Source organism: Lampris incognitus, chromosome 7 (assembly GCF_029633865.1).
Source record: "Lampris incognitus isolate fLamInc1 chromosome 7, fLamInc1.hap2, whole genome shotgun sequence".
Lineage (NCBI taxonomy): Eukaryota > Metazoa > Chordata > Actinopteri > Lampriformes > Lampridae > Lampris > Lampris incognitus.
Genome location: NC_079217.1, coordinates 9176342 through 9192448, shown reverse-complemented (window position 1 = coordinate 9192448; position 16107 = coordinate 9176342). Strand labels below are relative to the sequence as shown.

The 16107-nt window shown below is 44.3% G+C and overlaps 2 protein-coding genes across 2 annotated transcripts; both read right to left on the bottom strand.

Moving 5' to 3' along the window:
• Positions 1–7702: 7702 nt before the first annotated feature.
• LOC130116189 (claudin-4-like) lies at positions 7703–8371 on the bottom strand. The gene has a single exon (XM_056284147.1). It carries the CDS (start codon positions 8369–8371, stop codon positions 7703–7705), a length of 669 nt encoding a protein of 222 aa, XP_056140122.1.
• A 4141-nt stretch (positions 8372–12512) lies between these two features.
• Positions 12513–13765, bottom strand: cldne (claudin e). The gene has a single exon (XM_056283038.1). The coding sequence runs from the start codon at positions 13677–13679 to the stop codon at positions 13047–13049; it is 633 nt and encodes a 210-aa protein (XP_056139013.1). The 5' UTR covers positions 13680–13765; the 3' UTR covers positions 12513–13046.
• Positions 13766–16107: the final 2342 nt, after the last annotated feature.

Here is a 16107-nt window from a genome sequence, read left to right as displayed (position 1 = left end):
TCGGCCTCCCCCCCCAGATGATCTTCACGCCCAAACGTAAACTCATCTAAGCTGCCATTTTCTGCCCCAAAGAGGGCGTTTTAGCGGGAGGGTCACATAATCTGAGGGGTCACAGATTTTAGTGTAACACCGGCACAGCAGCTCGTGTTAAAATTCAGTTGGCTTTCCATCTGAAAGCCACGTGAAGCTTTGCCGCCATTTGGTCCAAACACACATTCCTTCTCCCCCCTCCAGCTGCTGCCAGCCGGCTCTCCTTCCTTATCCCCAGGTGTTACAGGTGTGTTTTGTGGGTGTTTATTTGTGCTTGTGTGTCTTGTCACAGATTTGCGTCCGGTTTCAGAGACACCAGAGGGCGGCGCAGCACAGACACACAATCCGGTCCGTCCCTCGGCTGTGGACTACTGTACAGGGAAGACTCCGCGAGCACCGTTCAAGGCGGATCGAGTGCAAGGCTTTAATTCACATTTCGTCCCTTTCTTATTTTCTCTGAGCTGATCAATAAAGTGCAATATATTCTAATTTGTTTCTTTTTTTGGTCTTTTGTTTGCGTTTTCAAACGTGTAACTTTGCGTCTGTGCGATTTTGTAACTGTGCTTTCTAATTGCTGCTGCCTATCTTGCCAGGTCTCCCTTGAAAAAGAGGTTTGTAACCTCAACGGGATCCTCCTGGTTAAATAAAGGTCAGTCAAGTCAAGTTTATTTATATAGCACATTTTAAAAAAAACCCCACAGTTGAACCGAAGTGCTGCACAAGCTTAAAATACAATATAAAATAAGTAACACATATGAATATAAAAATACATGTAAAAGTAAAAATAAAGGAATTAAAATGTAAACAATAAAACACAAGAGTAAAAGTATATTTCCACACTAAAGTCACAGCGTCTAGCTCAACCTGAATTGAATGCCAGCGAGAAGAGGTAGGTCTTTAGCCAAGATGTAAAAGTCTGGAGGGTCTGAGCAGATCTGATGTGTATTGACTGGTAAGTGGTTCCAGAGATCAGGGGCAGCAGCCGCTGCAGAGGCTCTGTCGCCCCTCTTCTGAAGCCTGGACCTCGGGACATGTAAGAGCATCTGGTTTGCTGACCTGAGTGCTCTCTGACTGGTGTATGATAATACATTAGCTCAGATAAATAAGCCCATTTAAAGACTTGAAAACAAGTAATAAAATCTTAAACTGGATCCTAAAACGGACAGGAAGCCAATGAAGGGAGGCCGGTACAGGCGTTACGTGATCACGTCGCTTAAATACAATAAATAAATAAATATATTTTATTATTATTGTTATTATTATTGTACAAATGTCCTTTAACTTCATGCCATAATACAGCAGAATAAGCGGGCGGGGCCCATTCCTCGGGCCTATAGGATTAGGATGAGGTAGGAGTCTATGTGATGGATGGGGCCTCTCTTAGGATATGAGATGTTCCAAGTAGTGCGGTCTTCTGTACTTCTTGTATTCTGATGTTACCCGGCAGGATCCGTTGGGTGCATTTCTCCATCCCTTGTTTTTTTACAAGTCCCAGGGCTCCTATCACCACTGGTATTGTTGTGGTTTTCATTCCCACCTTCGTTCAGTCTGGATTTCAAGGTCTTTATATGTCGACAGTTTTTCAGTTACTTTACTGAGGTGCTCCTTTCAGTCGGGATGAGCATGTCGATGAGTAGGCAGCTTTTTTCTTTTCTGTTCTTGATGACGATGTCTGGTCTGTTGGCCTTTATCTAATCTCACATATCCTACATGCTGGGTCGGTGCCATCTTTGAGGATTTTGCTCCGGTAGTAATTGGTCTTGATGGCCTGGTCTTTTTATTATTATTATTGTTATTATTATTATTATTATTATTATTATTATTATTATTTCTTTTGTGTTTCCTGTTTTACATCCTGTACAGCCGGGTCCAAACTATGGACCTGAGGCACTATAGAGCAGATGTCACAAATATTATCATTATTATTATCAGTAATATATCCATCCATCCACTATCCACACCGCTTATCCTTCTCAGGGTCGCGGGAATGCTGGAGCCTATCCCAGCAGTCATCATTTATCATTTTATTTATCATGTATTATTCATTATTATCAGTAACGTGGTTCTGAAAACCGTAATGTGAGACAGTTAAAAGCAATGACAGGGGAAGGAATCCGGTGGTAGACTAGCACAGCTACTACAGCCGTGGTGTTTAGTTGGATTTCCACTGCAAATCACAACGAGAACAAACTACACGAGGAGACCAGATGTGCCCCGGACAAACCCAACTGTGCTTGGACTGGAGCGTTTTCAGTTTTGCTGCTGTTCTCAAGTCTCTCCGGAGAAAGAGGTCTCAGTCTCAATCAGACTCCTTGAATAATTAAGTCTTGTAGAGCAAATTAACAGATAAAGTTCATACTGAAGTGGTGTAGTGGAAAGTAAATGCACCAGTTTGACCAGTTTGCAGCTGAACTATTCACTGCCGGTGCTGCATTCAGGGTATATTATAATTTAATGTTCGTTTTGTTTATTTTTATTACTGCTATATAGTGGAGTGCCATACCATATAGGTATGCTAAAAATGAAGATTTTAAGGATGTATATTGACCCTCTGCTGTCTGAAATTTAAAGACCATATAAAGAAGTTTTATTGGTTTACAGCAAATGTTTAACATTTGTTTTTATTAAACATTCCATGTTTGGAGACTGTTTTTGTTGTCTTTTAGTTTTGACTTTTCCATAACAAAACAGTGTAAATGTTTAACTGGTTTGAATTTAAGGCAACGCTGCACATGATTTTTGAGTTTACTCAACTAACGGGCAGTGAAGTTGAACTAACGAACATTTTAAGTTAAAAGTAAGGTTCTCTCAACAACAAAAGAGATGCAGTCTCGCTGATGTGTGTTTTAATCTATAAGAACACACAGTCTCCAGTTTGTCCGATGTAATAATTTAAGTGTCCTTCGGTACATGAGTAGATAGATAGTAATGGTAAGATAGCACTTTGAGGGAACTTCTTAACCCAAGTTGCCGCATTAGCCCTTAGCGACTTCTCAATCTTGGTTAGAGACCTACCTCTTCTCGCTGGCATTCAATTCAAGTCGAGCTTGCCACCATGATTTTATTGTGCAAAAATACTTTTACTCTTATGGTTTATTGTTTACATTTTATATTCTTTATTTTATTGTGTCTTCTTTACATATATTTTTATATTCATCTGTGTCACTTATTTTCTCTTGTATTTTAAGCTTGTGCAGCACTTTGGTTCAGCTGCGGCTGTTTTAAATGTGCTGTATATAAATAAACGTGACTTGGCTTAGCCGAGTAAGCTCAAAGAGGCTTTGCAGGTGGCTGCTCCGCTTTTTGAAGTTTTCTCAACTTTCCTCCCCTTGCAGGTCACCATTTCTAGGGTCGACACAGAGCTTCACAACAATAATGCAATGGAAACAGGGTCATTATCAGGTAATCTTGCACATAAGAGGGAAAAGCCTCCTGCTCCTTCAGTTCAGCCCGGTCGTTACGGCGCGCTTACATTTACATGTTAATCTCCATGTCTCACGAGTTGCGGCGACTCAACAGCCGCTGCTAAAACTTTACATGGGTACAAATCGTACAACGGCGTGTCGCTTCACGTTGCCTGATGGAGACACCGTGTTTAAAAACACAACCCGATAATCCCAGGGTGTGAAAATAACAGAAAAGAGGTCACAAGACAGATTCTATCTTCCCCAAATCACACCGAAGTATCCAGACCAGGAAGGCCTCCCAATGCGAGATGAACACATCCCGGCTGAATTTAGCTTGTTTTCTGAGACAAGCCATCTTAAAAAAACCAAGCTATGAACCCATTTTATCAAGGTTATGTGATATTCCATTCAGTTAACACCAAACGCACGCCTTTTCACAACTGTTTGTAGCCTCTCATGTCTTTTTAAATGTCATTGTTAATCTCAATTTAACTTTAATTTTCCTTCTTACTTTTTCTGCACCTTCTACCTTGTTTATAAGAGTTTCTTTAATATTTTAAGCACCGCATGAATGTAATGTAACATGATTATTATTATTATTATCATTTAAAGGTACAATCCGTAAATTTGCATGCGCTCCCATGGCTGTGTGGGGTGCTGCGACGACACGGGCGCTCTGCCAGCACCAAGAAACACGAAACACCTCGCCATCGGGTCAAAGTTGTGTAACGGCTTGAGAAACGGAGACAACCGAAAGCCTCAAAAGGAACCGAAAGCGATGCGGCATCGGCCGGTTTCCCGATTGTGCCTTCACAGGGTACCGGTGGAAACTGTAAAATCCGCTGTTGTGGCTCCTGAGAAACAGGAATAAGCTGGAAGAAGAAGAAGTAATAAAGTGGACACCTCATCATCGGGTCAAAGTTGTGTAGTTGCTTGAGAAATGGAGACAACCAAAAGCCTCAACAGGAACCGAAAGCGACGAAGCGGTAACCGGTGGTGTCTCGCGTGCGTTGTGTTTGCTGAATTGGCACAGACCAGGATGTCTTCGGAGGCAATCTCCGTTTATTCTCCCTCATGCTCAACACAGAAGGCCCGAGATGAAGGCGGGGGGCATCATTTATCGAGGGGGGGGGCCCACGGAAGTGACCGTGGGGGGACAGGAATTGAACAAACGTTCCGCATATGGACTGGAGGCATAGCATGTCAGGTTAACAACAGTTTAGCAACTATACACAGATTTTGTGTACTTATAATACCACATATTATGACGGTAAAAATTACTCTGTTACCCCCCCCCCCCAGGAATTGTACAACAGTCTGGGTCATACAGCAATCCACATTTCAGATACACTGGCCATAAAGCAACACAAACACAACAAAGTGGAGTGAACCAGCTAGATGAGCTCCCTGTCCACTCCACAGGCAACGCGAGGTGCCTTGTACACCACACACACTCAGGCCAAACAATGTGGGGAAATGAAGCAACAGAAAGTTGGGCTTCACACAGCAGCACGTACCATGACCACGTAAAGAGTGGCCTAAGAACACACCCGAAAAAGAAAGAGAAAGAAACACACATGGCAGTAGTATGCCACTCTGACTCATGTGAATAACAACAGCATGGGGGCTTCGCTCAACCCCTAAAATGGACTCGGGTTGTGCCACGGACTCAATCCAATGGCACACTGGCCTCTGCCAAACCCTGAGGTAAGTCGACCGTCTGCGTCTGATGCCCGAGGTGGACTGGAACGGCCAGGCGGCGGTTGCGGTAGGGGAGTGGGGACAGCTGTTGGGGAATCCACAGCAGTGATGGGACCATCAGAAGCAGGGGAGGCCGTCACAGTGGGAGGAGGAGGTAGATGGTCCGAACCACAGGACGACTGCTCACGGACCCATGAGGCAGTGCGGCCATCGTCCCAGTCACCAACACTCAAGAGGGAACCAGCAAGGGGATGCCTCAACTGTCACAACTGCAGAGTCCAATCCAGACACCTCAGTCTCGTGCCAATCACATGTGGGGGGGGGGGGGCATTAGCCACACTAGAGGCAGGCATGGACATATTACCAGCATCACCAACCAAGGCTTCATCCAGGGGCAGGACGTGGACCCGGAGCAGCAGGTTCCGGTGAACAACTCGTTCATTTCCCTCCTGATCCCTGATCCGGTAGACAAGCGGGGCAGGTTTTGAGGCCACCATGGTGCAAACAACAGGCACGATGAGGGCGGGAGGCAGAATTTAGAGAGGGGGGGGGGGCCCACGGAAATGACCGCGGGGGGACAGGAGCTGAACAAACGTTCCGCATATCGACTCCGGAGGCATAGCATGCCCGGTTAACAACAGTTGAGTAACTGCACACAGATTTTGTGTAATTATAGTACCAGATATTACGATGATATAAATGGCTGTTACAGAGGCATCGGCTGCTTTTCTGATTCGCAAGAACAACGTTTCCGAAGGCTGACCAGCAAAAAACGGCACAGGAAGCGGACGGCCACTATGTGCATCGATTGCGGACCGCACCTTTAACGGAGTACGATACCGCTGAGATGGCCTCGTGTGTTTGGATATCTAAAATTGATCAACAAACGGAGACCAGTATGAGACAGCCGCCTGATCGTCCTCTGCATCTTCACCGTTGACCCCGCCGCACGTGGGCAGTACCAAAAAGCAACCATCCAGCGTTTAAAACACATTCAAACTCGTCCGGCGTCTCCAGCGCTGTGTAACGTGACCCTCCCATCTCGTCACACCGAGTCTGGGCTTCACATCCAACCGGTTAGTGGGACAATGAACACCCGCAACACGACCTATTTTCCAATCCAAACCAGAAACAAAAACAAGAAAAGTTCCTTTGCTACCTCATCCGAGGGCTCGCGCCTCCCATCTTAGTGTGAAGCTCTGAGATGGAAACACTCTTCTAACGCCACACTTGGTGTTGCATCTCTTCGTTATTGTTTTCCACGTTTTGTTTGTCTATACAACTCTCCATCAATTAAACACGACCTGTTGCTGTCTGGGGGACACCGATATCTATCTATCTATCTATATATATATATCTATATATCTATATATATATATATATATATATATATATACACACATATATATATCTATATATATGTGTGTGTGTATGTATATATATATAGATATCTATATCTATATATATATCTATATATATAGATATATATATAGATATATATCTATATCTATATATCTATATATATACACATATCTATATATATATAGATATATATATGTGTGTGTATGTATGTATGTAGCATTTTTTTCTGAAACCGTCAATGGTGTTATAAGTGCTCAACTAATGAGGCGTGGGATATCAACACATATACAGGAGAAGAAAAAAACTTTTTTAAAACTTCCTTTTCCTGTATCTGTATTGATATATATATGCTGTTTTTTTTTTAATACGGTTTCTTGGCCAACACACGTTTCAGTCCTGTGTCACCGTGTTTGAAGACATAATCAGGAAAGTCTCTGAGACCGGACAAACCGGTTCCCAGTGTTTTGGTTTGAATATCCAATGGCATTTTTGTTTTGTTAAGGAATTCACACTGCACCTTCTAAAAGTTCAGTTTACTTAAAAAATAAAATATGTTTTTAGGAAACCGATCACACTTGGGAAAAGTAAGTAAATGGACTGAACCGTGTCAAGTTCATTTCACATAAAATCACTTCACATAACTCGACACAGTAAAGTCCATTTACTTACTTCTCCCAAGTATGATCGGTTTCCTAAAAAACTTTTTTTAGTTTTTTAAGTAAAGTTAACTTGTAGAATTTACAGCGCAGCAAGATAAGTGGAATAAAAACACACGGGTCAAGCAAAAGCCTTTTATTGAGATCAAATCTTGAACAACAAAGTACAAAAAAATAAGTGCAAAATGCAATGGCAGGGTGGACATTTACATTTTGACACCGGAGCTGTACATGTTTCTTTAAACAATACAAAGACCTATCCTATGCAAGTTCACAACAATCCTCGTTTGCATGTTAATTACCGACCGCAAAGAGCGACGTTTATACAGATGTCTCAAGCAAGTGCCTTCATATATGCCCGTTTAAAATGTTAAGAGAAAAATAAAGACAGGCTGCAGCGCTTACTTCCTCCACGGAGTGCTGTGCGTGTTTACTTTCTTGCTCCATCTTTTTTTTTGTGTGTATGTTTCTGTCCCGTATGCTTCACGCCACCAGTTCCAAAACAAAACCTGCAGACCAGACTTCCCGTTTGTCCCTCCAAATTCCTCAAATGTAAGTCTTTGTCGGCGTGGAAGATCGAACCGAGTCCTTTTTGCTGCGTCCCCCTGACGACTGAGCCAGCAAGTATTTTACAGAGGGGGCTTTATCATCCCTGGAGGGGCAGTTGGCGCACAGCATCCCCCCTCCCACCAGCAGCAGTATTCCAGCCCCCCATCCGATGTAGAGAGAAGCCCCCAGCTCTCTCCTCTGGGCGTCAACCAAGATCGGGTTGTAGAAGTCCTTGATGACGATGCTGGCGGTCCAAGACACCGGAATGAGGCAGAGGATCCCGCTGATCATCACCACCACGCCGGCCGTCACCGTGGCCCTGGCTTTGGCTCGCTCCTCAGGGATGAAGTTGGTGCACTTGCCGCCGGCAAAGGCCATGAGGAGGCCGGTGATCCCAGTGACAATAGACACCACGACCAGGGCACGGGCCCCCTGAAGGTCGTTGCTGAGGGCCAGCATGGAGTCGTAGACCTTGCACTGCATCTGGCCGGTGCTCTGGACCACGCAGCTCATCCAGATCCCCTCCCAGATGGTCTGGGAGGTCACGATGTTGTTGCCAATGAAGGCGGTCACACGCCACATGGGCGCGCCACAGACAATAATGACCCCGATCCAGCCAAGCAGGGCCATGGTGCTACCCAGCAACTGCATCCCCATGGAGACCATCGTCGGTTGCCGAGCCGTTTTTCCCTGCGACTCGCTCTGAGAAAAATATCCGAAGCCTGCCAGGTGTTAAGGTGCATGTGAAGCAGCAGCAGAATGGGAGGCGTGCTGATGTGCTAAGCTAATAAAGGCACTCTAGAGGCCTTGCCAAACAATACTAGCCATGCAGGATTCTTTGTTTGTGGGGACGTCAGGGAGGCGGGGGGGGGTGTCAATTTATTCTCCTGGGTGGATATGGGGATTCTGTTACACTAGTTTTGCTCACACGCCCAACAATGAGAAAGTATGACCCTGGAAACACACCAGCTCGCCAATGTAAGCACCCCGGACACGCCGTTCACCACAGGGACTGTCGGGCGTAGGAACAGAAGGAGGTGTAAAAACTGACAGGAGAGATTCAAGATTCAAGATTCAGTTCACAGTCATTTTCATTATGTACCTGTGCACATACATAAAAACGAAATGCCGTTTCCCCCAGCCCACAGCAGTGCAACAGAGAAGATAAAAATACACACCCAAAAACTCCATAACAACGATACCACTAAAAACATGAAAACAAAGAGAAACCAAAAAACAAACAAAGCACAAATGGTTAACAACACAGTACATTAAAGTGCCATTTCAGTTTAAGTGACCAGCACTGATGGGGGGGGGGGTTAGAGGGTAGGTGGATGGGCCTGACCGTGTGGGGGGGGGGGGCACACAGTTTGTTAATGATCCTGACTGCTTGTGGGTAGAAGCTCTTTAGCATTCTGCTGGATTTAGCCCAGATGCTCCTGCACCTCTTCCCAGACGGCAGGAGGGGAAACAGGTTGTGAGAAGGATGGTGGGGGTCCTTAATGATGCTGGAGGCTCTGCAAACACAGCGCTGATGGTAAATCTCCAACTGGAAGGGGAGAGGGGCACAAATGATCTCGCTAGCTGGCTTCACTATCGTGTTCAGCTGGTGTTGTTCGGTCGCTTTGCAGTTACTGAACCAGGAAGTGAGACTGTAGGTAAGAATACTTTCAACGGTGCCCCTGTGGAAGGTGGTGAGGGCTGGAATGGGGAGGCTTGCCCTTCTTTTAAGTCTCCGGAGGGGATGGAGCCGCTGTTGGGCCTTTTTAACGATGGCCAAGGAGTTAATGGTTGAGGTCAGGCCGTCCGCCAGGCACGCTCCCAGAAACTTGATGTTACTGACCCTCCCCACAGTGGCGCCATCGATGGCCAATGGCGCATGATGGTGCCTGCCAGAGTCAAACGAGTCATGGTACACGAAGCTAACAGTGGGATTTAGATGAATCCATCCATCCCTTCATTTACCATCACAACCTCAAAGCAACAGAAGTTTAGTTGCATGTGTAACCGGTGGTGTCTCGCGTGCGTTGTGTTTGATGAATTGGCGAGGGCGCGAGATGAAGGCGGGAGGCATAATTTATAGAGGGGGACCAACGGAAGTGACCGTCAGGGAACAGGAATTGAACAAATGTTCTGCATACTGACCGGAGGCACACAGCATGTCAGGTTAACAACAGCTTAGTAACTACACACAATTTTGAGTAATTATAATACCCCATATTAGATGAGAGTGCAGGCAGGGTGGAGTGGGTGGAGAAGAGTGTCAGGAGTGATTTGTGACAGAAGGGTACCAGCAAGAGTTAAAGGGAAGCTTTACAAGATGGTAGTGAGGCCAGCTATGTTATATGGTTTGGCGACAGTGGCACTCAGGAAAAGACAGGAGGAGGAGCTGGAGGTGGCAGAGTTGAAGATGCTAAGATTTTCATTGGTAGTGACAAAGAAGGACAGGATTAGGAACGAGTATATTAGAGGGACCGCTCAGGTTGGACGGTTTGGAGACAAAGGAAGAGAGAGAGGCAAGATTGAGATGGCTTGGACGTGTGTGGAGGAGAGATGTTGGGTATATTGGGAGAAGGATGCTGAATATGGAGCTGCCAGGGAAAAGGAAAAGAGGAAGGCCGAAGAGGAGGTTTACGGGTGTGGTGAGGGAGGACATGCAGGTGGCTGGTGTGACAGAGGAAGATGCAGAAGGCAGGAAGAGATGGAAATGGATGATCCGCTGTGGTGACCCCTAACGGGAGTAGCTGAAAGTAGCAGTAGTAGTAGTAGAAGCAGTAGTAGTAGATAATACCCCATATTATGACGGCATAAACGAGTCTGTTACACATGCTCACCTATGTATTAGTGTCTCCCATTAAGTTGTTTGAAACTCTGGTGAAACATGGTGCCATTTGTGAAAGTGTGCCATGAGGAACACGCTCTGCCTAATGTCTTCTGGAAGTGGGCTGACTTACCACCCAGAAGACAAAACCAAAACCTTGAGCTCCGGCGACAACTTCCTTATCAAGAGAAGACACATAGTGCTGTGATGTCAAGCCCCCCCCCCCCCCCCGCTAAGAGCCACAAAGAAAGGAAAGACAGGTACATCTTTTTCAAGGTGTGGCCTTCCATTTTCACCCCGTGGCCGGAAATTAGGGGTCAACAAGTGTCAGGAGGACGAAAGCCGTGAACTACAGATAAAGTTTAAAAACCTCTAATACGAGGTTAAGCTTGTTCTAAAATATAACGTGGAGATTTCAGATGGTGCTGACTTAATAATGGTATGACTGGAGTTTTTTTTTAATTTTAATCACCATCCACTTAATTTTGACTCCTACGTGGTGGCACTTTTTTCAAATTGTACCCCAAAAAAAAAAAAGGTGTTGAAGTATTTGTACTCATTTATGCATTGGGACCTGTCATGAAAACACTTGGCAGAAAAGAAAGAAGGAAACTCTGTGACGGTATCAAGCAGCAGGTTTCGGGACTTTGTCCTTGTGTTGACAAAGTGGGGAACACAATGAACTACGTTTTCTAAAGGACGAAAAAACCCATCTCACACTGGTCAGCTGACGTGTGATCCGACACGTACAGGACATATGGCGTTAAAACACAAGCTGATATATCTGCGGATAAAATGATAAGAAAATAATCATAATGTTAGTCGTTTAATAACCCCCGAGACAGTGATGATCCAGACTACACAGGGGCGTTTGTCAACCGTGGATTTGAGTTTGCAAATTTCCTTAAAAGGAGTACAATCACCAGGAATCAGCATCACTTTGTCATTTTATTTTATTTCATGGAACGAAACATGGCTTCCCCAGCCCACAGCAGCGCAACACGACGACAAAAAACTACAAGAACCACAAGAACACGTCCAAACTAACACATATATCCAAACTAACACACAAACAAAACATAAAAATCACCGGCCAAAGGACCGAACGCCAGCCAGGATGACTGTCGGAACTTCCGGTCTGCATGAGCTAGCAGTTAGCTTAGCCTGCCCCTGCCTGATACATATGTAGTTCTATCATCTGTCAAGAATTTCATTTCCCCCCCACGTTTAAAGTGACGTATGCACCTCTGTTGTGAGTGAAACCCATGAAAGTGTCTGGGTATGTTGTTTAACATTGTTATCAGCACTTGAGAGCAAGGCATTGTGATGGCCATGCGACACCTGAAAGCAGGTTTGACCGGCTCTCCTTCCACCTGGAAGGGTAAAAACTGAGACGTGGTGTGGGAGGTGTATCTGAAGAGGCATGCGCTCTATTGGCCAAGTTCTACTTTTGCACATCAACATATCCCTGAATCACGCGCCAGTATCAGTACGCCGCATTTCTCAAATACCCCCCCTCCCCCCCAAGTTTGGATTCTTATCGTGTTTAAACCTAATCACCATTTCATTCCTTAAAACTTCCTCTTTGCATGGCCAGAATGTGGATCACGGTTTCACTGCACGGCTGTTGTGGGAAATCACAAGAAATATTCCACACGTTTACCGTTTGACCTTTTCTGCTCCGCCGTTACCAAGAATTTCTCTTCATGCATGATCGCTAAAAACACACAGCATTGTTTTAGCTAGTCCAGACCTGTAAAGGTCTCACCGCTGGTTCTGTTTGTGAACAGGGAGCAAGGGCTAGTTCCCCCTATATCTCTATAGCTGTTCTGGATAAAAGCATCAACCTTGATACAAACCAAACTGACCAAGACTGCAAACCTGCTGGTTTCTAGACGCGTCCTGACCAAAACAACGAGGTTAATGTTGAGGAGAATTAGTTTGGCGTCACATTTTCATTAGACATACAACAACAATATCAGCAGTGTAAATGTTTTATTACAAACCGGGCACATAACTCGATCACACTGTTTAAATCAATATGGAATATGCTATATACAAACACTTCACAAGATATCATCATATCATGTTACTGGATGTGAACATCCCTCCATCACAGCCTATACTTACTTCATAAGTACTACATTTAAGGATTAACACAAGCTTCGTATACAAAAGAGGAGTCTTTTTCTCAGTCCAGTGCGCCTCTTTATACCATGCGTCGTATTCTGGCCCTTGGGTACACATTACCTTTACTTTATGATGACTTTATAATGTGCAATACATTTCTCATTCGTCACACACTTTGTCTGTCTGAGCCACGGAGCTGTGAAGCACTCAGATCCTCATTATTACTTCCCATTGGGCGTAACTCTAAAGACAACACTTCACACACTTTGCTTTTCTACTTTGTTAAATAGAACAAAATGCAAGGTAGGCTTTTACTGAATTGTGGCACTCAGGTTTTAAAAAAAGAAGCAATGAAATAATTTACAGTCTTTCTCAGAGGAGCTGGTTTGCTCAAACGTAGGCTCGGCTGGTGGCTGTGGACCTGGCCTGGGAGTACTTGACTGGGTAGTCGCTCTCATCTTTGGGTGGACAGGAGCTGCACAGGAGGGCCCCACCCAGGATGAGGAGCCCGGCGGTGCCCCAGCCGATGTAGAGCGCGGCCCCCAGCTCCCTCCTCTGGGCGTTGGTGATGATGGGGTTGTAGAAGTCCCTGATGATGGTGTTGGCCGACCAGCAGACGGGGATGAGGATGAGGACACCAGCACAGATGAAGATGATCCCAGAGGCGATGGCCACCTTGGCTTTGGCCCGCTCATCCTCCACAAAGTTGGTACACTTCCCTCCGGCGATTCCCAGGAGGATGCCGAAGGCTGCGACGATGATGGCGACAACCACCAGCGCTCTGGCCGCCTGAAGGTCTTGGGGTAGTGCCAGCAGGGAGTCGTAGATCTTACACTGCATCTGACCCGTGCTCTGCATCACACAGTTCATCCACAGGCCCTCCCAGATGGTCTGGGCCGTCACAATATTGGCTCCGATGAAGGCCGTGACTTTCCACATGGGTATAGCGCACACGATGATGGTCCCGAGGAAGCCGATTATGGACAGGGCGAAGCCCAGCATCTGCCGTCCCATTGACACCATGATGAAGTCCTGTTTTGGTCGTCTGTTGCAGCAGCAACGGTAAGGAAGGTACAGGTCTCGAGTGTCAGGTCGGTTCTACTCCTAAGGTTGGATAACTACTGGGTGACAATAGCTTCAAGTTATAAGGACGTCTCTCACAAAGGGTGGAGTCAACATCTTTTCCCTCTGACCTGAAACCAGCATGCGGAGTAAGCTTCCTGCCCAACCAGATTCTTCTCATTTATCAGTATGTGGACGGGGAGTAGTTTCGACGAGATGAGCGTCAATCTTAATGGACTGCTATGTAAACGCAGGCCTGGGAAGAGGCCCTGTGAGTGGTTTGTTCAAACAATGCACTGCTCGCTCACAGCGATTGGATGAGAACTCAGCGGATGAGCCCGCTGGTTTCAGGTTAGAAAAAATAGGCCAACAATGGCATGACGAATTGTTGTTTATTGTGAAGGACTCATTGTCATTGCTTCCGGTTCGACTCATTTCCATTTATTTCATCACCGAATTTTGCTCCGGTGGAAGAACACAACCCATCAGTATAATGAATACAACCCATCGTTATAATGAATACAACCCATCACTATAATGAATACAACCCATCACTATAATGAATACAACCCATCGTTATAATGTGAGTTTGGATCAGAACAGAATACTTGACTCCATGGACATTATCACTGTTAATTAGATCATTACAAAAAACTAATTATTTTCTCTTCATTTTCACTTTGAGTTTTCAAAGGAACTTATTTATTCTTAATATATATATATATATATGTTATAGTATAAAGTATTAAAGTATATTAAGCCTCACATGTATCCGCTGTGTTTTTCTACTGGAGAGTGACAGCGTCCAGTGTGATGCTACAACCGGTTTACACAGTTTGGTTTTGGCTGTTTGAGTTTTCGGTTTACTAACAGCCGCTTTATTGACCAACCCATCTGGGGTCGTTTGAGCAGCTCTGTGTGAGAGGATATTCCATGTCTTTTTTTAAATCACTTCTCAAGGCGTACTTTCTACAGCTGCCATTCCTTTAGTCTCTGTTATTATTATTGTTATTATTATTACTACTATTATCCTTATTACTACTGCTATTACTACTACTACTACTATCATTATTGTTATTACTACTACTATCATTATTACAATTATAATTTTTTACTATTATTACTACTACTACTATCATTATTACTATTACTATTATTATTTATTACTATTGTTAATACTACTATCATTATTACTATTACTATTATTATTTATTTTTTACTATTGTTAATACTACTATTATTATTATTATTCCTGTTTTTTTCTGTATTCGTTTTATCTGTATAAATATTTTCTTATACACTACCGTTCAAAAGTTTGGGATCACCCAAACAATTTTGTGTTTTCCATGAAAAGTCACACTTATTCACCACCATATATTGTGAAATGAATAGAAAATAGAGTCAAGACATTGACAAGGTTAGAAATAATGATTTGTATTTGAAATAAGATTTTTTTTACATCAAACTTTGCTTTCGTCAAAGAATCCTCCATTTGCAGCAATTACAGCATTGCAGACCTTTGGCATTCTAGCTGTTAATTTGTTGAGGTAATCTGGAGAAATTGCACCCCACGCTTCCAGAAGCAGCTCCCACAAGTTGGATTGGTTGGATGGGCACTTCTTTTAGCAGATTGAGTTTCTGGAGCATCACATTTGTGGGGTCAATTTAACGCTCAAAATGGCCAGAAAAAGAGAACTTTCATCTGAAACTCGACAGTCTATTCTTGTTCTTAGAAATGAAGGCTATTCCATGCGAGAAATTGCGAAGAAATTGAAGATTTCCTACACCGGTGTGTACTACTCCCTTCAGAGGACAGCACAAACAGGCTCTAACCAGAGTAGAAAAAGAAGTGGGAGGCCGCGTTGCACAACTGAGCAAGAAGATAAGTACATTAGAGTCTCTAGTTTGAGAAACAGACGCCTCACAGGTCCCCAACTGGCATCTTCATTAAATAGTACCTGTTAGAGCCTGTTTGTGCTGTCCTCTGAAGGGAGTAGTACACACCGGTGTAGGAAATCTTCAATTTCTTAGCAATTTCTCGCATGGAATAGCCTTCATTTCTAAGAACAAGAATAGACTGTCGAGTTTCAGATGAAAGTTCTCTTTTTCTGGCCATTTTGAGCGTTTAATTGACCCCACAAATGTGATGCTCCAGAAACTCAATCTGCTCAAAGAAGTGCCCATCCAACCAATCCAACTTGTGGGAGCTGCTTCTGGAAGCGTGGGGTGCAATTTCTCCAGATTACCTCAACAAATTAACAGCTAGAATGCCAAAGGTCTGCAATGCTGTAATTGCTGCAAATGGAGGATTCTTTGACGAAAGCAAAGTTTGATGTAAAAAAAATCTTATTTCAAATACAATTCATTATTTCTAACCTTGTCAATGTCT